This window comes from Triturus cristatus, chromosome 7, assembly GCF_964204655.1.
Source record: "Triturus cristatus chromosome 7, aTriCri1.1, whole genome shotgun sequence".
Taxonomy (NCBI): Eukaryota; Metazoa; Chordata; class Amphibia; order Caudata; family Salamandridae; genus Triturus; species Triturus cristatus.
Window position 1 is genome coordinate 1274948100 of NC_140590.1, and position 23559 is coordinate 1274971658.

Consider the following 23559-nt stretch of genomic DNA (forward strand, 5'->3'; position numbering starts at 1 on the left):
TCCATCACCATCAGTGGCATCGCGGAGTAGTCTCTGGCGGTTGCTCAATGCGAACTGTTTGTGATTAGTTGAAAGAGTCCAGCCATTCCTCTGTGCCTTCCGGTGTGCTAAAAAAAAATGTTTTTCCGTTAGCGACAGCCCTCAGATTCACAGGAAACAATAACGAATATTTAAGATCACATTGCCACTGGCGTCTCTTCACTGCTAAATAAGAATGGCGTTGTTTCTGGACTTGGAAGGTGTAGTCCGGAAAGATCATCACTTTGTGATTGTCTACTTGTATGTCCTATAATTTTGTAGTCTCTTGAAGAACAGCGTCCCTGTCCCTATAGTTTAATAGATGGATTAAAAACGGCCTTGGGTTTGAGCCCGGAGGTGGGGGTTTGGCAGGCACCATGTGTGCTCATTCAACAACGAAGTGTGGGGACAGGGCCCCACTCGGCAGCAGCGAACAGATCCAGTCTTCAGCGTAGGCCACTGCGTTCTTCCCTTCCGCTCCCTCCGGAAGGCCCACAACGCGTACGTTGTTGCGGCGGGCCCTACCTTCTGCATCCTCCGCTCTATCTTCCAGGAATTCTATTGAGCAGATCACGAATGTTCTTCTCGGCCGTGAACACTCGCGGTGAAACCTCCGCAATTTCTCCTTTAGTGGCGGCAGTACAGTCTGTGAGTTTCCGATGGTCTGCATGCAGCAGCGTCAGATCAAGTGCCACCTTGTCGATTTTACCTTCTAGGGAGGTGTGGATTTGATTAATTTCTCTGAGTTTCTCAACCGCCGCTAGGACCGCATCCAGCTTATGCGACATGGGGTCCACTGTCTCCTCCCCCACCATCTTGTCTGCCTGCCCTCGTGACATGGGGCAGCAGAGAACGAACGCTGTGCTGGATGTATCACTCCTCAGTTGCCGCTGGAGCAGCGTCCGAGATCCCCATCCACCACATACAAAGTCCGGGGTCGGCCCAACAGGGCAGGCGTGTCCCAACTGTGCTGTTTGTGGCTACGCCGCTAGATTGCGATATGGAGGCAGTCGGGCAGGTCCAGTAGTATAATCCCAGAAATCAGGAGTCAGCAGACACAGCGAACCGTGGTGCGTCACCATGTACCTGTCTGTAGCTACAGCCGCAGCCCGATCAGTTCAGCTCCCAGTGGTCCCCGAGGGCAAGGCACCCAGTGTGGCGTGTCTTAACGTGGAACGTTCAGCAATGGGTCATCCCCCACTTGGGACCCCCTGAGATGACTGTGCACTTCCCATTTAATGCAATGCGGTTGACGACTCAGTCCTCTCCGAAAGGCCGCAGTCAGGTCGCTCAGGCAGCGCAGGTCATAGGCGTCTATGCTGGTGAAGAACGCGCTGTCTCTGCATGAATGTGCGTGTATGCTACCCCTCAGCTACGATGCATTGCCGCAATGGGGGGGCTTCAATGTGTCTGCCCAGGCTCCGGGGCGAAACAACCACTAATCCCAGGCACACCGCAGGGCTCAATGACTCTACTGTACCCCGTTCAGCAGGAGGAGGGCAGGACGATCCCTGAATGGCAGCTCCCCCACCGCGAAGCCCCACAGCTGTGCCTCACCTGCGAGCATAGATTCCTCGCAATCGATCTCGGCCTCTATGTCAGCCCGGCTCTACCATGCCGGAGCAGGCCTAGTGGACGGAGCCAGACCCTGGCCGCGCGTTAAATGTCGGAGCTGGCAGCAGCGCTCCACACGCGTTGGCTCAGTAGACGGCGGGATTAAGCCTGATGCTGGGCGGGATTGTTGTCACGTCCCCTCTCAGCGTCTTTCAGATGGGCTCCAAGAACGTCCCAACGGCGGCTGGCTCAGGAGGTGAGTCCGGATCTCAGAGCATATCAGGGCCTTGGGGGGCAGGGCAAATCCCCGGCCCCACGTACTTCTGTCTGCCCGATACCTCGGAGCCGCTCACGGCAGTAGAGCAGGTAAGGGGTCCCGTTACAGCGTTATACTCCCGCCGACGACTTATTCACTCAGTAGGGCGTCCGGGCCTTCGCAGAGAGAATCACGGCAGGAAGCAGCCCCTTCAACTCACATGTAGTCGGGTTATTGCAGCCAGGGAAGGGAGCTACTGACAGAGCTCCATGGCTACACAGCCGACTCCATTGTTGGCCAAGCCACGCCCCATCCAAGACATCTCATAAACATAATTCCCTATGGGGAAATGCTGAGATTTAGAAGGGTAAACAGCAATCAGAAAGCATTGAAAGAGGCACAAGAAGAAACTAAAGCTAGATTCATAGCACAAGGTTACTCACTAAAAACCATTGAAGGGGCGATAACAAAATTCATGATTTCAAAGAGATCAGAATTACTCAAACATAAATCTGTGACATTGACTAAAAATCATCAATGCAAAACGGTAACTAATACTCCAGAAAATGAAGCTAAAACTGAGGAGTTTAGAATAATCATGGAGTACAGCAAACAGCATAGGGAATTACGCAATATTATTATGCGCAATTGGCCACTAGTATTGAGTGATCTTGTGATAGGGCACACTTTGTCACACAAAGTATCTATAACACATAAAAGGGCGACCTCTATGAGAGACAAATTAATGAAAACATGTTCAGAACTAGTTGAGAGTTACGGTTGGCTAAAGTCCCAAAAATGATTTTTCAGGTGTAAGACATGCAAAGCATGTCAACTGGGTATCAATAAAACCTCATATACAACACCGTTCAGCCAAGAAGAGATTAAGATATCTAAACTACTCACTTGCAAAACAGAGTATGTAATATACGTTCTGGTGTGTCCTTGTGGGCTGCAATATATAGGAAGCACAAAACTGCAAGCCCACAAGCGAGTGTTACAACACATCAGAGCCATTACAAATAAAGACAACACATACCCTGTTGCAAGACATTTCAAGGAATACCATAACTCTAAGAGCCAAAATCTAAAATACTATCTAATAGATTCTGTGCCCCGAGCAGACGAGGTGGCAATAGGGAGGTAAAACTACGCAGATTAGAGAGAAGATTTATCCTTGAAATGGCTTCTAAATCTCCAGGAGGGTTGAACAATACAGAGGATATGTACACCTGTTTAAAAAACCCAAGTATTGATAGACAAACAGCAAAGGTATACTCGCACAAGCAATGATTTTATGTACACTAGGTTTCATGTATTTTATACACAATGTTTTTTAAGATATTTATATGGTTAATATTTAATATTTGAACATATGTGACTTAATCTACATGAAATCAAGGTGCTATATATATATATTACCAACGTTTGGAGGCCCACACGCTTCCGTGTAAAGTTCTTTTAATTTTCTCTGGCAGCACAGCACACAACCTTTACACACTCAAGCCGACATCGCCATAGTAGTTCCAACGCGTTTCGGGCGTCATTACGACCTTCTTCATGGGAAATGGCACGTAGGGAGAGGCAGCGCCATGACTTTTTAACTGATACTCAAAAGTCCCGCCTTCTGGCGTCACCGCTGTGCAGCATGGTACTTGTAGTAGTTTAATTATAAGTCAATTAAATTAGATCAAACTGTAGTAGGTCCTGCTGCCCTTCTCTCCTCAAACAAAATAAAAAAACCCAAGTGGGTTGCTCTTGTGCTTACGGGTAATGTCTGTGCTGATCTCAATCCAGGGAAACATCACGTTGCTCCATTGGTGCCATTCAAGTAATGACACCGGACCCGCTCTTCCGAGGCGGGGGCTCTCCGCGACCCAGTGCGGGCCGGTAGAAAATCCAACAATAAGAAGCACCAACGTTTGGAGGCCCACACGCTTCCGTGTAAAGTTCTTTTAATTTTCTCTGGCAGCACAGCACACAACCTTTACACACTCAAGCCGACATCGCCATAGTAGTTCCAACGCGTTTCGGGCGTCATTACGCCCTTCTTCATGGGAAATGGCACGTAGGGAGAGGCAGCGCCATGACTTTTTAACTGATATTCAAAAGTCCCGCCTTCTGGTGTCACCGCTGTGCAGCATGGTACTTGTAGTAGTTTATTATAAGTCAATTAAATTAGATCAAACTGTAGTAGGTCCTGCTGCCCTTCTCTCCTCAAACAAAATAAAAAAAACACAGTGGGTTGCTCTTGTGCTTACGGGTAATGTCTGTGCTGATCTCAATCCAGGGAAACATCACGTTGCTCCATTGGTGCCATTCAAGTAATGACACCGGACCCGCTCTTCCGTGGCGGGGGCTCTTCGCGACCCAGTGCGGGCCGGTAGAAAATCCAACAATAAGAAGCACCAACGTTTGGAGGCCCACACGCTTCTGTGTAAAGTTCTTTTAATTTTCTTTGGCAGCACAGCACACAACCTTTACACACTCAAGCCGACATCGCCATAGTAGTTCCAACGCGTTTCGGGCGTCATTACGCCCTTCTTCATGGGAAATGGCACGTAGGGAGAGGCAGCGCCATGACTTTTTATATATATATATTCACTGAAAAAACCATAGGTTTCACACGTTATAGTTAGCTGGACATTTTACTCGTAAAAAACCAATGAAATTCCCCCGTTATAGTTAGTTCAGCTAACTATAACTCGCGCGCCCGCAATCCACTGCTGATGACGTCACATATTACATCACTCATGACATGGTCAGTGACATCACTGATGACATCACTGATGACATCTCAAATGACATCACTGATGACATCACTGATGACATCATCCATTGAGTATGTGTTTCTTAAATATTTTAATATGTTTAATATATATAGGTAAAGGCCTGTTGAAGAATGAGTGGGTGTACAAGTGTGTAAATGGATGATTTTCTGTGGTGCGTAACTAACTCTATAAGTGAGTCATTAAATGTATCTTACTGGAGACTAGTGACTAAACTGTGTAAATGTCTGTATGTTTCTGTATGTTGGTGTATAAGTGGCTGCATGGTTTTGTGAATACCTATATGAGTGTCTATATGAGTTATTGATTGCTTGTCTCAGTATCTGTATGGGTTCCTGAGTGTTTGTGTGGGTAGGGTGTGTGTGACTCTATGCATAGATGTGTGAGTGGGTGATTCTATGGGTGCATGGTTTGAAGAGTGCATCTGTGATGGACTGTATGATTGAGTGAGTGTATGTATGGGTGTGTTAGGGATTGAATGTATATCTCAGTGGTACATTTGTGACTAACTACATATGTGAAAGGCAGTATATATGCGTGTAAGAGTATATAAGTGGGTAGATGTGATAGTGTGTGATTGTGAGAGTGACTGTATGGATGAGTGTGTGCTTGTATCAATGATTTTATAAGAGCGTAAGAATGTGGTACTATTTTTATGATTAAGTGAACTTGAGTGTGTATAACCGCATAGGTGAGTAAATGGGAGAGTGATTATTTGCATGACTGAGTAGGTGTGAGAGTACCTCTATGGATGATTGGTAGTGTGTGAGTGTCTATATAGGTGTATAAATGCATATGATAGTCTTGTATGGAGTGATTGTGAGTATGAGTGACTGTACAGGTGAATGAGTGGAGGTGTATGTAGACCTAACAGTTAATAAGTGGGTATGTAGTTATTGGTATTGGAGTATGTATGGTTTTGAGAATGGAACTCTGAAATTTTGAGTCGGTGTATCAAAGGTTATATTAGGGTGTGAGAAGATGTGGTAATTTATCACATGGATGACGTCATCAGTGATGTCGTCAGTGATGTCATTTGAGATGTCATCAGTGATGTCATGAGTGATGTCACTGACCATGTCATGAGTGATGTAATATGTGACGTCATCAGCAGTGGATTGCGGGCGTGCGAGTTATAGTTAGCTGAACTAACTATAACGGGGGAATTTCATTGGTTTTTTACCAGTGAAATGTCCAGCTAACTATAACGTGTTTGAAACCTATGGTTTTTTCAGTGAATTTGCAAGGTTTTTTAAATGCTAATTCCTAACGATAACATGTGTGAAACCTATGGTTTTTTCAGTGAATTTCAAAGGTTTTTTAAATGCTAATTCCTAACTATAACGTGTGTGAAACCTATGGTTTTTTTAGTGAATTTGCAAGGTTTTTTAAATGCTAATTCCTAACTATAACGTGTGTGAAACCTATGGTTTTTTAAGTGAATTTGCAAGGTTTTTTTAAATTCTAATTTATGAATGTATTATTAGATTTTTTAAATATTTATTTTACAATAAGCTACCTATATATATAGTTATAGATTAACTTTATCCTGTAATATGGAATGGCTCAGTTTTTTATTTGGATAGAGTTGAACAGCATAGTTAATATCTTCTATAAACTAATAAACACTTTTATTTTATTTATTTATTTATTTTGAGTGTTTTTGACCGTGCGAGCACCGTGCGCGCACGGTGCGCGTACGGTGCACGCATGCGTACGTTCTCCGTGTGCGCATGCGTGCGTGCTCCACATGCGCATGCGTACGTCGTGCGTGCTCCGTACGCGCGTGCTCCGTACGCGCATGCGCGCGTGCTCCGTATGCACGTGCTCTGTACGCGCATGCACGCGTGCTCCGTACGCGCATGCATGCGTTCTCCGTGCACATGCGCGTGCTCCGTACGCGCATGCGTGCGTGCTCCGTGCGCGCACGGCAAGTCATGTGATTTAGAAACAACACTTTTCATTGGTTTATAGTAGTTTCAGGTCATGTGATTAAGAAACAACACTTTTCATTGGTTTATAGTAGTTTCAGTTCCAGAAACTTCCAACACCACACCCACTCCCCTCATTATTACTTCTGATTCCCTGGGAGAAGGAGCTGAGCAGCTTTTCCAGTACTCCAGTACTTGAGAATGGCAGAGCAGCAGTCATCTTCTGGGAGTGAGCAGGAGACCCTTGTGCCACAGAGACAGAGGAAACAGAAAAACTCTTTTATATGGCAATTTTTCACTTTTCCAGAGGGGCAGAAGAAGGGGAATGCTCCAAAAGTCACCTGCACTATTTGTGGTGGTGTCTTATCAAGAGGAGATCCTAAAAAGAAATACTCTTTTAGTATATTCACTATGATCAGGCACGTTAGAGATGTACATCCTGTGGCTTATGCTCGAGCTGCTAGAGAAAACCCTCCAGCAGCTCAGCGAGCACATCCGCAGCAGCTCAGCCGAGCACATCATCGGCAGCTCAGCCGAGCACTTCATCTGCGGCGGCAGCTTCACCTGCTTCTGTTCCTCTGGATATACACCCTCTGTTTAAGAGGGTGCATATACGGTGCAATGCGTGCAATGCTCTTCTCTCTTATGGGGACACCAGCATTCCCCTAATAGAGAGCAAGATACAGCAGCACACATGCGGCACCCTATAATTTTTGTCATTTTTTTGTTCCTCTGTTCCTCAATTACCAGAACGGCTATTTTTAGAGCCACCTAACATCTAAACACTTAAATTTGATTTTTAATTCTATTTTTTTTATGATTTTTTTCTGCCGTCCTTCAGGGACCCCCTGACAAAAGCTAGGGGGTCAGGAACTCTGTACCCTGCCCCCTTTTCACGTTCTCCGCCTTTCTTTTTCACTGTCACACACAAAATGGCGGACAACACTTCCTGATTTCGACCGATTTGAATGTTGACTGACATGTAACCACCAATCAGAATTACGCTCGCGCACGGCACTGTGCGCACATGGTGCGCGCTTATGGATATTTATGTACTTTTAACTGCAATTTTCTCAGGAACTACTGAACAGATTGACACCATATATGCAAAAGGCACATCCCTGACCTGAGGACTACCTCTTTGCCAAATTTCAAGTAATTCTGTTCAGCCATTCGGGCTGTACCTTCGACTAAAGGTCCTATGGGAAAATGCATGGGGAAAACGCATTTTGGGACCCCCCTTTTTTCTCAGCCCCCGCTTGACGAATCACCCCGAGACTTCCAGAGTAGGAGCTGAGCGGAGCGCCCCATTAGTTTTGAAAATTTCGCGAGGATCCTTCAACCGGCGCCAAAGTTATTCAAAATAGAATTTTCAGATTTCCTATGGAAACACGGTCCTAACTATAACAATCTACTGGCGACCGCCAGTAGATAATATACACTTATTTATGTATTTTTATATATATATATATATATATATATATATATATATATATATATATATATATATATATATATATATATATATATATATATATATAATCTATAAAAATCTAACAATGTTTTGAAGAAAAAAGAAATTGAGAATGAAATTTGGATTGGGGATTTGCAAAGTACATTATTTTTGTCAAAAACTTAAGACATTACTAAACAAGTAAAATAAATAAAGGGCAACTACTGATGAAATGGTATGAATGACATAATACCAGAAAAACAACAGTGGGGAAAATTCAAACAGTCATCGATAAGGGTAAAAGGTTTTTAGAACACTATACACTGACACTTATTTTGCACTTATTTGCACATTAGGACTAGTGATAAAACATATTTATAAGATTTGCCTGTAAAATATTAACAATCACCTTAGAAAAAATAGTTAAACGCATTTGTGCACATTACCCTAAGGAAAGATGATCTGTCTGTATATGACTTTCTGTATTTATGCAATTATTTAGTCAATGAGATACATCAGAATCGATTATCTTGAAAATAATGAAGGACGAAATCCTATAACAAGAGATTGTGCAACTAAATCAGTTACACAGTCTCAACGAGGGTAGCTTTATTTAAGTATATACATTTTCATAATGTACTCTTTCAGCCAATGAAAGGACATTTGTATAAATTTACATAGATTGCTGTGCATTATAATGTGAGATGTGTATATATATATATATATACATATTGTTTTTATGACCCAAGGCAAAGTTTATAACATGGCAAATCGATTTGAGCATTCATGCATTGACAAAATGAATTTGTAAAGTAATTCTACTATGTCCATGAACATGTGCACATCTTGCACTAATCACTTTTGCACTATGTCACTTTAAAAACGAAAAAGAAGACCACAACGTTACCATGTGATCAAGACTCTAAACAAGTTGAAACGCGTTATGGCTGCATCAAGAATAAATATTTAAATTTGCACTAACGTCGTGGTCCGTGTCCGTTTGTGGCAAGAGAAAGCAGAGGAGCCTGCGGAGAAAGCGATATATATATATATATATATATATATATGTATATATATAGTTTGGAGAGGGAGTCGCGAGGCGTCCCTTCCTGGGCCGATTTTGGAACCAGGGACCCCAACCCCCGGACGAAATGTAAGGGGGAAGAGGGGCCTCAGGCCGCATTACGCCCCAGGAACCCCATCCCCCTGGGTCCAGCCAAAATACAATGGGGGAGGGGGGCCATGTGGCCCCATTCTCCAGGCCGAATTTGGCCCTGGGGACCCGGGCCCCAGGGCCCACCCTTTAAAAACATATATTTTTAGTGGGGCAGGGGAGCCCCATGGCCCCCCTCACCGGGACGGTTTCAGCCCCTTGCACCCAATCTCCCAGCCTTAAACAAATAGGGGAGGGGACCACACGGCCCCCCTCCCAGGCCTATTTCAGTCCCGGGACCCCAGCCATGTGTCTCTGGGTGCCCTGGTCACAGCCAGGTTATCCAGTGTGCACGATGGGGACTGCGGGAGAACCTCAAGGCCCCCACAGTCCCAGCCAGCTCCCCGCCTCTTACAGGAGCCGGTATTGTTGCTGCTGGAAAGGCAGCTCCCTCCGTGCAGGAGCAATTATTTCATCGCTTAAAGAGATGAACCTCTTCCAGCGGGTGTGACCACTTTGACAGCTCCTGCACGCTCAAACCAGAGTGTTTGCTTTTGGTAGGCAGGAGCTGTAAAAGATGCTGCCAAGCAAAAGCAAATAGCTATGTCCTGGGAGGGGCCTCCCCGTAGGCTGACAAGAATTTTAAAGACAAAAACCGGTACATTTCCCAAAAATAGAGGAGGGAATAAAATTTTGCTTTGACTGCGTGCACAGAATTACAGCGCTCCTCAGCAGGGAGTTACAGAAGAGGCAATAAATAAAATGAAATTTTTAAAGCCATTAGCATGCCTGTTATTTAATTGCTTTCTTATACCATCTGCTAACTATCCCTGATTTAGAAAACATAAAAAGGCACCTCTCACCGTTTTAAGTTGACCCTCTCTAAAAACCAGGACATGAGCTAAATTTCCCGAAATCTGCTGGGACAGCTGGTGAAAAACTGGGACTGTCCCGGGAAACCAAGGATGCCTGGTCACTGTAGCACCCCGGGAAATAGCAGGAGTCAGCCCTGGGGTGGCGGCTGTCCCCAGGGCCTTGTATGGCTCCTGGAGGGGGGCTGTGCAGCCCCATTCCTTTCTTCTTCAAGGCTCGCCCCAAGGAGGTGGTGGTCACCAGAGCCTTATATGGCCTATTTTAAGAAAAATATTTTGGAGGTGGTGGTCCCCCCATTTTGTGTTATTTTGCCCCAGGGAGGTGGTGGTCTCCGAGGCACAAGGTGTCCGCGTAGCACCCCCATCAATGTCTGTTTATCCACAGAGAGGTGGTGGTCCCAGGGGGTCCTCGCGGCCTCCCCATTAATGTTTGTTTAGCCCCAGATAAGTGGTGGGACACGGTGGCTTAGCGCAGTCGGGGAGGTCCCCATCAAATATTTGTTTAGTCCTGGAGAGGTGGTAATGCCTGTGACTTATAAAGCCTCAAGGGGGGGGCCCGTGCGCCTCCCTTCATTTGTATTAATAGAGCCCCATGGAGGTGGTAGTCCCTGGGGCTCAAAGAGCCTCAGCAAGGGGGCCCCTTGCGCCCCCCTCCTTTTTTTTTATAAAATGCCGCGGGACCTGGTCCACCTTAAGGCCCTTTTGAAAACAAGCGCGGGAGACAGTGCTTGTTTTTTCTTTTTAAATTGCCACAAGTTCCAGAATTTCAAAAATTTGCAGTAATTTATTTTTTTAATGCTTTTTGCCATGCCGGGGTTCCTTTGAGAGCCCACGACTGAGGCTTGGGGTCCAGGGTATTCCTACTCTAACCCCTTTTCTATTTTTTCCACATTTTTGGGGGAACTCGGCAGCCGAGTCCCAAGAAGGCTGGCAACACTTCCTGGTTGAAATGTTGGCAGCCAATCAGAGCTCTGCAGTTCTCAGAGCTCATTATAAATCACAAATTAGGCGCGTTCGCAGATATACAAATTTGATTTCCTTAAATTTCTTAACAACTACTGAATGGATTGACACCAAAAACAAAAGGTTTAATCTGCGAACCAAAAGATAGCTTTCTGCCAAATTTGGTGTTATTCCGTTCAGGGGTTCGGGCTGCAGGCATGTCTAAAGAATCTATGAGAATTAACATGGGGAACACCCCCTCCCCCTTTTTCTAGGCCCCCACTTGACACATCGCCACAAAACTTTGCATGCAGTAAAAAAATGGATTTGGAAACCAAGGTAGGAGCCTCGGGGTCGACTCTGCATCCTGTGATTCTGGGCAAATCACTTAATCTCTCCGTGCCTACCAAAAAAAAACCAAGCATTTGCAATGCAACAGGTCTCGCATTCGTGAAAGTTTCAGCTATTGGTGTTGGAAATTATGTTTGTCAGATTTTATTTTTATCAATCAATATCCTAGCAGGACCATAAGGAATAAAAAAAGAAATGGCAACATATGCTCAGTTGCAATCTTTCTTTTTATGATTGCATTAAGGATACAGTACCTGATGTGGCTAGTAGAAGTACCTTTACAACTCATCATGGACACCTAGTAACAGCCTGTGGTACTGCACCCTTTCTTTGCTTCATGTATTTTTTTATTACTTATATTGCTGATGAGATATTTTTTAACAAAAAAAATCCAACAAACATTTGCAATGCCAGTAGCTCATACTTTCAGTAAGTCAAGACCTACTGGATTTCAAATGCTTTTTTTTCTTATGGTGGGTGGGGGTGATCAACACAGGCCACTAAGGAACAAGGCACCACTGATCACAAGCAGGAGTGTGGAAGATAAAGGTCAGCGGGGCAAATAAATGCAACATGGCACTTTTTTGTTCGTATGGCAAATATGGATAATGGGAGGGTAGAAGGGAAAGAAGCAACATGGACAAGAGGGTGGGGGAGGAGGAAGTCGTAACAGCACTTTGGCCATGCTAGCCAAAAGAAGAGAAATTGTAGCTGGCAGACAGTGGCCAACTGGAAGTTAGCAAATAGGAATGTTGATGAGGCCAATTAATGGTAAGCAAAAGCTGGGCTGCAAGCCCCTTGTATACAATATCCCTTGCAAGTGAGAGTCCATGCACCGTTGTGAGACCTAAAAAGTAGTACACATTCTGGGAATAGATGCAGGTTTGAATTTGCAATGAAACGCTGGTAAGATGTTTTAAAGGTATAACTTACTGAATGCACTGAACCACCAGACCAGAAAACAGCCCAAAATCTGCCTACATGCTGATCTATGAGACTAGCCTTCCTGACAGTTGCAGACTGCCCTGTAGGCCTGATCGACTCTGTAGGTCACAACTCCTCTCAAGGCTAATTAAGCCATTCATCATTCCAGTGATAGTAAAATTACATTTCCAATAGTAATATTTGTTATTTATGGTATTAAGAACACACAAAGTGTGGTAAGAAGCACTGTGTACAAAACATGTTAATATTAGAGTATTCAAACAGACTCTTCCCCAGTTTTAAGAGCCCTTCCATTAGTGTGTACATTTGTCACTTTTCCTGAGTATGTTTACCTATGAGGCTCTATTAGTGCTTAATATTAGTGTGTGTATATTACTATTAATGTGTGTGCCTGTGTGGGTTTGGCAGTATCTATATGTGCCTGTTTGGGCCTAGCAGTGTTTAGTATCTGAGCATCTGTGTGTGTATTAGTGTGTATGCGTCTCTTGGCATATGTTTGTGCCTGTATGTGTCAATCAGTATCTATATATGTGCCTGTGCCTGTGTATGTTTAGCATTGTATATCTGTGTGTCTGGCAGTGTTTACATACTTTGGCATTTGTGGCTAGCAGTGTGATTGAATGTGTGTATTTGTGCATGTGGCAATGTGTATGTTTGTGTATAGCAGTGTGTATGTGTGTCTTGCAATATGTATATGTGTCTAGAAGTGTGCATGTATCTGTGCTGAGTGTGATTAGCAGAGTATATGTGTGTGTCTAGCAGTGTGTACATGCCTGTGCATGAGTGTAGCAGTTTGTATATGTATGTATAGTAGTGTGTGTGTGTGTGTGTTTGTGCCTAGAAGTTTGTCTCTGTCTGTGCCCATGTGTCTATGAGTGTGTAAGTCGGTGTGTGTGTCTAACAGTGTGAATATGGCTGTGGCTGACTTGCAGTGTTTGTGTGTACCTAAGTGTTTTCTTTAGATGTGTGTGTGTTTAGCAGTGTAAATATATGTATCTAGCAATGTGTATGCGTCAGGTACCATAGTGTGTCTAGCAGTGTGTCTCTGCGTGTCTAATAGTGTGACCATGGCTGTGCCTGTCTTCCAGTGTTTGTGTGTACCTAAGTCTTCGTAGCAGTGTGTGCGTGTTTAGCAATGTAACTATATGTGTCTAGCGTTGTGTATGTCAGGTGCTTGAATGTGTCTAGCAGTATGTATGTGTGTGTGTGTGTGTGTGTGTGTCTCTAATGGTGTGAATATGGCTGTGCCTGTCTTACAGTGTTTGTGTGCATCTACGTGTTTCTAGCAGTGTGTGCATGTTGAGCAGTGTAACTATGTGTCTAGCAACGTGTATGTGTTATGTGCCTGAGTGTGTCTAATAGTGTGAATATGGCTGTGCCTGTCTTGCACTGTTTGTGTGTACCTCAGTGTTTCTAGCAGCGTGTGCAACTGTGTGTCTAGGAACATGTGTGAGTCATGCCCGAGTGCGTCTAACAGTGTGTGTCTGTGTGTGTGTCTAATAGTGTTACTATGGCCTGCTGGGCCTGTCGTGCAGTGTTAGTGTATACCTAAGTGTTTCTAGCAGTGTGTGTGTGTGTTTAGCAGTGTAAAGCGTAATATTGCGCTTGTGGTACTGCATTATGCTTGGGGTTGATGGAAAGGTCTAGTTATCGGGTTTCAGAAATAGAAAACGCTTGGGGACTGGGAGGAGTTTTGTTATTGTCTTTCAGAAGTGCATCCTGTTAGGGACGCCGCCTGTCAGACCCCACTGCATGCAGCCCTCAACCTCTCACCTGCCTGCGATTTGTGAAGAGAGATATGAAGAAATGCTCAGGGGTGTAGCTATCAACTGTGCAACGGATGCTGTGGCACTGAGACCCAGAGGCACGTGGGGCCAAACTAAATTTTTTAGTTTTGTATTTTACAACCCAGATTGGAGCCAGTGGCTCGTTGTCCTTATTCTACCCGAGGTTCCCTTGTGACGTCACTGGCCCTGGGTCTGAAACCCATTATAATAAATACCTTGTGTCACTCACGCCTCTCACCTGCTTGAAGTCTGACCGGAGGGTGATAAATGTCCCATTAGCCTTCCTCTACTCCACGCTGATGCAGTCCTGCTCGCTGTCTGCCTCCAGGCTCTTCTCAGCCACCTGCCCTTCGTCCAGCAGGACCCTAACATGGAGCTCAGCCAGCCCCAGCATGGGGCTCGGCAAGGGGGCCAGCAGGAGGCCCAAGACCCACAAACATGAGAGACTAGAGGTGCAAAGCAGAGAGCACACCCCTCCCGAACACATCCAGAGTCAGGGGTTGGAGAGAGGCCACAAAGTGGAGGGGAAGGGTTAAGTTATAAATTACGGGGAAAGATGAGGCAGGGAGTGGGGGGTAGGAAGGAGAAATTGAGGGAAACAAACAAAGTGGAGAAACAAGACAAAATAGGCTGAGAGGAAAGATGGACAACGGGGAGGGGAGTGAGAGCTTGGAGGCGGTGAGCCCTGTATGGCGCTTCCAAGATGGCGACCGGAGGAGCTGCCACACGGCAGGGGAGGTTAACGCGGTCCGTGCTGATAGGTGCTGCACGGCCTGCTGCCTTACCCCCCTAGAGTGCCCAGCTGCACCTGTGAGCCCGGGGGCCGCATAATTGCTGACAAGGGCCAGAAAGTAGACCGCTGGCCGCCACAAGCCTTTTGTAATGAATCCATGATAGCGGAGCCCGCGGAGGCTGGCACTACCGTGGCAGGGAAGAGACGAGCAGTCCGATTCCTGGGCTCCGCCAACATGCTCTGGGGCACCAACAGTATCCGTCTGTGCCGGCGGGCCAATGGTCAGTGCGAGACCTGGGTGGGGCACTCAAGATGACGGCTGAAGGCAGGCTGAGAGGAGGTGAGCGGCTCTCTGTCTTGGCCTCACTAATAAGCCCAACTGTACTTTTGGGGCCTGGAGGAGACAAGTAGCGTCCACGAGTGGTATGTACGGCAACAACTGCTAAAGCTCGCAGGTGCAGGGCTGCTTAAAAAATGTTAGTGCACGCAAAACATAATACAAGCACTGACGACGGTGACAATTAAAACAAAAAAAAAATAGTTCTCCCTCACAACAGCCACACAACATAGGGTAAGTAAATTGTACGTTTTCGATACGCCTCAGCCCGAAGAGACGTATCAGCCAAGCCAATGAATTAGGAGGCAGCAAAGAAAACTAGCCCTGTGGTGGGGGAGGGACAGTTGTGAGAGGCGCCATGAGGAAACAATCTCTCGGCATGCTGTGGCGGGGCAGGGGAGCGCATTCCAGGCGGGGAGCGGACCCTTTGAAGTATGATGCCGAGGCTGTGGCTACACGTGCACGCGCCAGTGGGCAGAACCGCTTCCCCAATCGGATTGCATGGCGGCACGATGCACGTGATTGTGCGCGTGCTCGCCATGCAATCCACTTTTGGGAGCACTTTGAAATGCCCCTCGTACTACAGTCTCGCATAGCGATTGCGTAAACGCAATAGCTAGGCGAGACCTAAAAATGAATGTATCCTTGAGTAACGTAACTGGTGCTCATGTAAAGCGCTCCAATACCTTCAGGTCGAGTTCGCACTATATAAATCTGCACGAAAAAAAGAAACTCTTGCTATGGACACTCACGTCAAAATGGTTGTGGGGGATAAAGTTCAATGTAAATTTTTTATTAAAGATGTTCTTTGACAACAACTGCTATATAATAAAATGAATAAAGAAATGCATAATCCTCGCCTCCATCTCTTATTAGAACTGTAACTTCCCTTCTTGAAACCTAGTAAATGTTTCATTCTTCCTCAATTGTTGCTCCCAAAATTCTATGTCAGGACCGGAGGCTCCAATTATGCTTCTCAATTTTCTTTACTGAAAATTCTCAGCAGCCAATCATGTAAAGTAAAACAAATAAATACACTACAATACCCATAAACACCAGTGGGTATCACGTGATAACCATAGAGAGGACCCCTATATAAGGCATACCAGAGAATACCATATCCTCTTTCTTTGCTGCTCCGCAGCCAGTTAAGTGCATTACTTCCTTATTTGCGTTATTTGCGCTATCTTGCTCTGTGTTTGCATGCGCTTGCTCTTACAGTGCTAAGTGTTCCGCTTTGATTGTCATTGCATACGCGCCACGCGCGCTCCTTCATTTTCAGGTTTTGCAATAATTTAAACACTCTTTGTGTGCCTTCTCCTGACGCGCTCTTACCGCTGCTGCTTGCCTTCTTGGGAGCGCGTTTCGCCTCCCGGACCAGGCGCTCGGTGCCCGAGTTCTATTTTTGTGGAGCAGGAGACGGAGGTGGGGACGCGCGTCCTTCGGACGCGTAGTCCTCTTTCTGGTACACTTCGGGCCGTTCTGCGCTTGCGCGGCGGCCATTTTGGATCCAATAACGGCAATTTTAGCAGTTTTTTCTCACAAGCTTTTTGGATTCATTCAGCGCGCAGGGGCAGCGCTGTTATTGCCCTTTACCCACCGAGTGTTGCCAGACCTCCACTGACGCTAAGGCTTACAGTGTTGTGCCTTGGGCTGTATACTTGTGCATAGGCTCTGCCTAGAGTGGATTATCAGGCAAGCCCTCCCTCCACATTCAATTTGTTACTGTACACAGTGTTTTCACACATTTTTGTACTGTTGTGGCTTGCTTGGGGTTCACCACTCCCCCTTATTTATTCACTGACTGCGCCTAGTTCTTTCAGGCCCTCTGTTTTTTGCGCAAGACAGTGATTATTGGCTCCATAATTGTCCTCCGGTGGGTATATCTGTCGCTACTCCAGTGACAATGTCTGATTATTATTATGACGAGGAATATTATGAGGACGACCCTTCGGGGTCATTGGAGCATGAGCTCGTAGAGGCTCTTGATGCGGGAGTCCAGCACTCTGTCAATAAGGCTATGGTCAGGGCAGTTGAGCCTTTAAAACGCCATTTGTGTAATTATGCCCTAAAACAAGGATGGCTTCCTGGTTCTTCGTCCCGTTCTGCAAGCAAAACTTCAAAGAATCCACATTCTTCAGACTTTGCCAAATTGGCTAAAAACCTTTCCACTGACCATTCCTATGGTTGTTCTTCAAAGGACGCTTCTTCTAGTTCGCCCCTCAGAGATGATGGCAATTCCTCCTCTGATATTCCCTCTGAGCCGGAGGCTTCTCCTCCTCCAGCTAAAAAGAAACGCAAAGAGCATTTTGTGGATGCTCCCTCCCATCCGCAGTTACTTACCTTTGAGCCCACTGCTATTGTCCATCCGAACTCCTCGTCTTGGCTTCCCTCTACGGAGGTTGCTGAGTATGTGCAGTCCCATCTGCGTCAAGCTTTTCCACAGGATGTCCGTGCACGCTTGCGTTCCGAATGCCCCAGACCTGATTTAGCGGACAAGGTCGCGGACACTCCGGAAGTGGACCCTTCTATGCTCACCTATTTGAAGAAGTATACCAAGGATCCCAAAAAGGGAATCGATCGGGCTTGGCGTTCCTGTCAAGACAAACTACTCGATTTAACTGGTCCCCTTACTAAATTTTAGATTTAGGATTTAAATCTAAGGCATCTGGGCAAATTATTGATCCTGACGACCTGATTGGCTGGGCTCAACGAGCCATTTGGGCAATGCTAATTGTGCTATGTCCTGTGAGCGTCGCCGCTCTATTCTATTGAAACTTGACCCAAAGTTGGCGTAATTGTCTACATCTGAGGCTGGTCCTTTAGCTCAAGGTCTCCTTTTTGGACAACCTTTTTTGAAAGAGCTAACAAAGTTCGTCGCTACATTTAGTGGTCTTGATAAGGCACAGGGTTCACTAAAGCGGGCTTTTCGCCCGGGCCGGACGACATCGGGGGCGGTCGTTCGGCCGCGGTTATCAACAAGGCACCCAGCGGGGGTATAATAACGCCCGTGGCAAACTTCATGACTCCACCAATTTCTATCCCACGCGTGGTTCCTGCAATAACAACAGGAAAGGTCACTATAGAGGCAACCAAGGAGGTCAACGTGACGCCTCCACCTCAGGTGAGCTTAATTCCTTTTTCCGATGTTCAATTGGGGGGCAGGATTCAATTTTTTCTCCACAATTGGCAAAAAATCTCGCAGGATGCGTGGATCCTGGAATCAGTGCAGGGTTACAAGATAGAGTTCTTTCATCCCCCCTCTCAGTCCCTCCCTCCTCGTCCGCTGATTTTTTCCCTTCAAGATCAAGATTTCATTTCCAGCTAAATCGAGTCTCTTCTTCACAAAGGGGCCATAGAGCGGACGGCCCGCCATCCTCACGGGTTTGTCAGCACCGTCTTCCTCGTTCAGAAGAAGGGGGGTGGATCCAGGCTTGTTTTAAATCTCAAGGATTTCAATGGAGGGGATGTATATCGTCACTTCAAGATGGAGGGAATCCATCTTCTCCGCGATCTTCTTCAAGAAGGGGACTGGATGGTCCGCTTGGATCTAAAAGATGCCTATCTGTCAGTGCCCATTTACAGTCCTCATCGTCGATTTCTCCAATTCCATTGGCAGGGAACTTGGTACGAGTACACGGTCCTTCCTTTCGGCCTCTCGTCAGCACCCTGGTGTTTCACGAAACTTCTGAGGCCTGTAGTCGAGTTTCTTCGAACCCGGGGGGTTCGCCTCATCATTTATTTGGACGATATTCTCATCCTGGGGCGGACTCCTCCCCTAGTCATGGAACATCTTGCTTGGACGATAGATCTATTGCAGAATCTGGGCTTCTTGGTCAATCCTCAGAAATCGGTGTTGATTCCGTCTCAGTCTGTCGAGTTCCTGGGCTTTCTTGTAGACTCCCTTACTTGTCAACTCCTCTTGCCCAATCAAAAGATCAGATCAATCAAGAGAGAATTGAGGTTGATTTTGCACAAGCAGATTGTGTCCTTGAGATCGATAGCCCAGATCGTCGGCTTGTTAACTTCCTCTATCCAAGCGATCTTCTCGGGTCCCCTTCATTACCGAGCGCTTCAACGACTCAAGATCCGTCATCTCCAGAAAGGCCTCAAGTATTCCGATCAGATTCCTCTCACAGAGGAGGCGAGGTGGGAGATGGTTTGGTGGCTAGAGCACATGGAGTCTTGGAACGGTCGAGCCCTATTCGGCACCACTCCGGAGGTGGTGATCGAATCCGATGCCAGTCGGTGGGGTTGGGGAGCCCGTTGCGACCCGGTGTCCACGGGCGGTCGGTGGTCTCCGGAAGAATTAAGTCTCCACATCAATTGTCTGGAACTCCTGGCGGGTTCCTTTGCAATTCGCTGCCTTTCACCTCGCCAGACGAATTGTTGCATTCTTCTCCGCATGGACAATGTGTCAGCGGTTCGTTATGTGAACAAGTTGGGCGGGACTCGGTCCCGCCTTCTGGCGGAGATTGCAAAGGATTTTTGACACTTTTGCCTTCAACACAAACTGTTTGTGGTGGCGGAGTATCTTCCCGGGTGCAGCAACCAAGTTGCCGATTGGAATTCCCGACATCTGAGGGATTTCAGCGATTGGAGGCTTCATCCTCGAGTCTTCCGGTTGTTGATACGCACATGGGGTCCTTGTCAGATCGATCTTTTTGCCTCCCGACTCAACACGCAACTTCCAGCATTCTTCAGTTGGCGTCCCGACCCGGAAGCTCTGGCGATGGATGCTTTTCTTCAGGTGTGGCCTCAGTCTCTATGTTATGCGTTTCCTCCGTTTGTCATGATTCCCAGGGTTCTGGCCCGAACCAAGTGTTATCAGTCGGAGTTGATTCTAGTCACTCCCCTTTGGCGGGCTCAGCCGTGGTTCCCGGTACTTCTGGAAATGTTGTGTGTGGTTCCCCTTCTTCTTCCCCTTCGGTGGAATCTGTTGTTGGACCCCCTTCAGTCTCCTCACCCTCTGATAACATCCGGCCAACTCCTGCCGGTCGCATGGCGAATTTCGGGGATCGCTGGAAAGTCCCAGGCCTTTCGCGAGACGCTGCCCGATTTATCAATGAAGCTTGGTCACCCAACACACACAAGCGTTATGCCTCAGCCTGGAAACGATGGTGTGATTGGTGCTCTCAACGGGAGATGGATCCCGCTGTCGCGGATGTCTCCCTCGTGGTGAATTTTCTTGCATCCCTTGCTGCTTCCGGCCTCGCCTATCGCACGGTCAATAACTTCCGGTCGGCCATTTCTGCGGGCCATATACCAATTGATGGCAAACCAATTGGTGAACACCCTTTGTTGGGTAAATTACTCAAGGGTATTCGATTGGTGAAACCTCCTTCCTCTAAATATTCGGAGCTTTGGGATGTTTCCACTGTCTTACGTTTTTTGGACGCCTGGCCAGATAATCAGTTTCTCTCTCTAGTAAACAACTTTCCGCTAAGTTAACAATGTTACTTTGTCTAGTGTCCTGTAAGCGAGTGTCCGATATCCGCGCTCTTGACCTCGCGGGTCGTAGTTTTTCTCCGGAGGGTGTCACTTTCTCCATCACCAGACGCACTAAATGTAACACCTCCTCTGTCACTTATCCCAGTTTTCCTGCTAATCCTAAGCTTTGTGTGGTACAATGTATCCGGGATTATGAAGTAAGTACTGCAGGTTTTCGTCCTGATGTGGGGGGTCAATTGTTGATAGCTTTACAGAAACCTTTTCACCCAGTGACCCCCGCTACCCTAGCAAGATGGGTGCGTTGGCTCATGGGTGAAGCTGGTATTGATGTTTCCAAATTTGGGGCTCATTCGACTCGTGGTGCTATGGCATCTAAAGCTTTTTCTGTAGGTGTCAGTTTGTTAGACATTATGAAGGCAGCAGATTGGTCATCTGATTCTACATTTAAGACCTTTTATTATAAACCAATTGTAAATATTGCTTCTGTTGTGGTGGATCAGCTTTGAACAAGCATAATTGGAGCCTCCGGTCCTGACATAGAATTCAAAATTTGCAAACATACGTGACAAGAATTTTCAATTCTATTAAGGACATGGAGGCGAGGATTATCCCACCCTTGACTCTGTACTGTATTATATTACATTTCTGCCTTTTTTGCTGTATATATTGCATTCTATGCTCCTATTGTTCTTGATACCCTTCCCTTTGTTATTAAATGTCCCTCTTACTGGGAGTGTGGTATTACGGCTTATTTTTTCCTTTCAGGTTCTGATCTCAAATGAGTTGCTTTTCGTCCTCGCTATTGGATTTGTTATGCGCCTCTTCAGAGGAAGCTGTCCCATTGAAGCTGCCTTCAAGTCTTGTTCCTGCCCGTTGGCTGCTGGATTTCTTTCCATATTTGGTTCTGCCTTTTCAACTGTTTCCGGACTTCTACATGTGTTTTGATTTCTCTGGTATGCCTTATATAGGTGTCCTCTCTATGGTTATCACGTGATACCCACTGGTGTTTATGGGTATTGTAGTGTATTTATTTGTTTTACTTTACATGATTGGCTGCTGAGAATTTTCAGTAAAGTAAATTGAGAAGCATAATCCTCGCCTCCGTGTCCTTAATAGAATTGAAAATTCTTGTCACGTATGTTCGCAAATTTTGAATTCCCCCACCCATAACGATTTATCAGCAGTTAGTTCGGAGTATATGTTGGAAATAATTATTTGGTAGAAGAAAGGAATAATTTCACTTAGAATTAGAAATGAATACCGTCGGTAGGTGCACACAGAAAAGATATACTTGATATAAAAAATGAAACAATGTATATAAAGAAAGGCAGCTATATAATCTAAAGACCTGAACGAACTCTAATCAGCTAATTAGAATTATTAGGTAAATTGAGTCCAATAAAACAGTAACAATACAAGAGAGCTGCATATAGTCTCACAGAACTACACTAAAGAACGAAGGCTGACATTCCAAGATGGCGACATACGTCGTTCAGCCGCCTGCTGCTGTTTCCGTCCAAGGTGACTTCTGACGTACAGCCGAAGCACACACTTAACTATATTCTCTTGACGGGGAGTTAGCGCTGTACTCGTTCTCTGCGGTAAAACCGCGCCGCGGCTCGCCCTGTTGTCACCTGACACTTGTCTACCAGTAGATGTCGCCATTAATTTACCGTTAAAAATCTACTACACGTACATGCGACAAGGAGTTATAAAATAAATCCCCTCTCTGGTTAGTGTCTGAATTGGTACGCTCCATTTAGACGTCATTCTTCCTGTGTCGTCAAAGGGTGTTCTCTTAAAGGGATAGCCGTTTGTAACATCTGCCACCATGGAGGAGGAAAACATCTTCCTCTTTGTGCCAAATTTGATAGGTGAGAAGTTATCTGTACCTATTAGTTTGTTTGGGTTTTAAAAAAAGTGTACGCTCAGCACCAGTATTCTTATGTTCTTCTGTAAGGTTCCCAAGAGCCCAACGGTAATGTCACCGTGACCGCGAACCCACAAATAATGACCACTTGAACCTATCATTCGTCCTCATCAGCCCTGCAGTGTTGCCCTCCCTTGACACCAGTAATATCCTTTATGTGTCCATTTGTAACGTCTCTCAGAGAATAGGCAGTATCCTCCTAAACCCATTAAAAATGTTTCCCCTTGATGCCATAAACGTTTCCCACCAAGCCCGATCTGTAATGCCACCGAAAGCAATTAAGTTAATTTGCATGCGAAGCCCTTCAATACTTAGCTTCTCTTTACTTCAGTAACGTATAGTCAGCCCCAGTCGAGGCCGTCTGATTGTGCGGTGGACATGAAGTTTTCATATTTTCAGTAGGCAAATCTCAGGCACCCAATTTCTACTTTGGTTAAATCGGGATTAAACCTGTTATGCAGGTTTTTTCTGTCTGGTTTTTACACGGGATTCTCAATTTTCGGGAATAATTGGAGAAAGACAGTTTTTTGCTCGACATTGTGTTTATTTTGTGTCTCGTTTTACTTACCATCTTTTAGCTGGCTGTGTGACTTCACGCGCAATAACTAAGTGAGTATTCCCCTTACGCAGGTCTAGAAATCAGTATACACATTTTCCCCTTTGCGCCGCTTCTCAATAAGGCCAGAGGTGTGAGTGAGCAAGTAAGTATTTCGTACACTGCAAGTCTACTCCGTTAAAAGGGTTTTGGAGGAGGTTTCAAGTGGAACATTTCAAAAATATGCTTGCAATTTGTTTTGATGAGTGAGACCATAGGCAGGGACACCTCTCAACATGTTGAACAAGTGTAACACTAAGGTTGGGCTCACTCGGCACCTAGTATTTAAACATTTTAGAGGAGGTTGGCAGGTAGTAAGTAGCAGGGGTAGCACGACTGCTTAAATAACACAGCTAAAAAGTTACGGTAACTTCTCAGTACCTGGAAAACCAAAGAATCAACATGAAGTTTAGCAGTTTATAAAAGTCCCAAACCGTTGTTTTCTTTATTTTTACTCCTAAA

General features: G+C 45.8%; 1 protein-coding gene across 2 annotated transcripts in view; it reads left to right on the forward strand.

The window, feature by feature from the left end:
• The first annotated feature begins 22312 nt into the window (after positions 1–22312).
• CDIPT (CDP-diacylglycerol--inositol 3-phosphatidyltransferase) overlaps positions 22313–23559 on the forward strand; it is a 68084-nt gene continuing 66837 nt past the window's right edge. For both annotated transcript variants that reach the window (XR_014966781.1, XM_085618803.1), the window contains exon 1: positions 22313–22446. Coding sequence is in view for 1 of the 2 variants with exons in the window: in XM_085618803.1 (XP_085474929.1) it covers positions 22404–22446 (43 nt within the window). In the remaining variant the exon portion in view is untranslated. The remainder of the gene's footprint in view (positions 22447–23559) is intronic.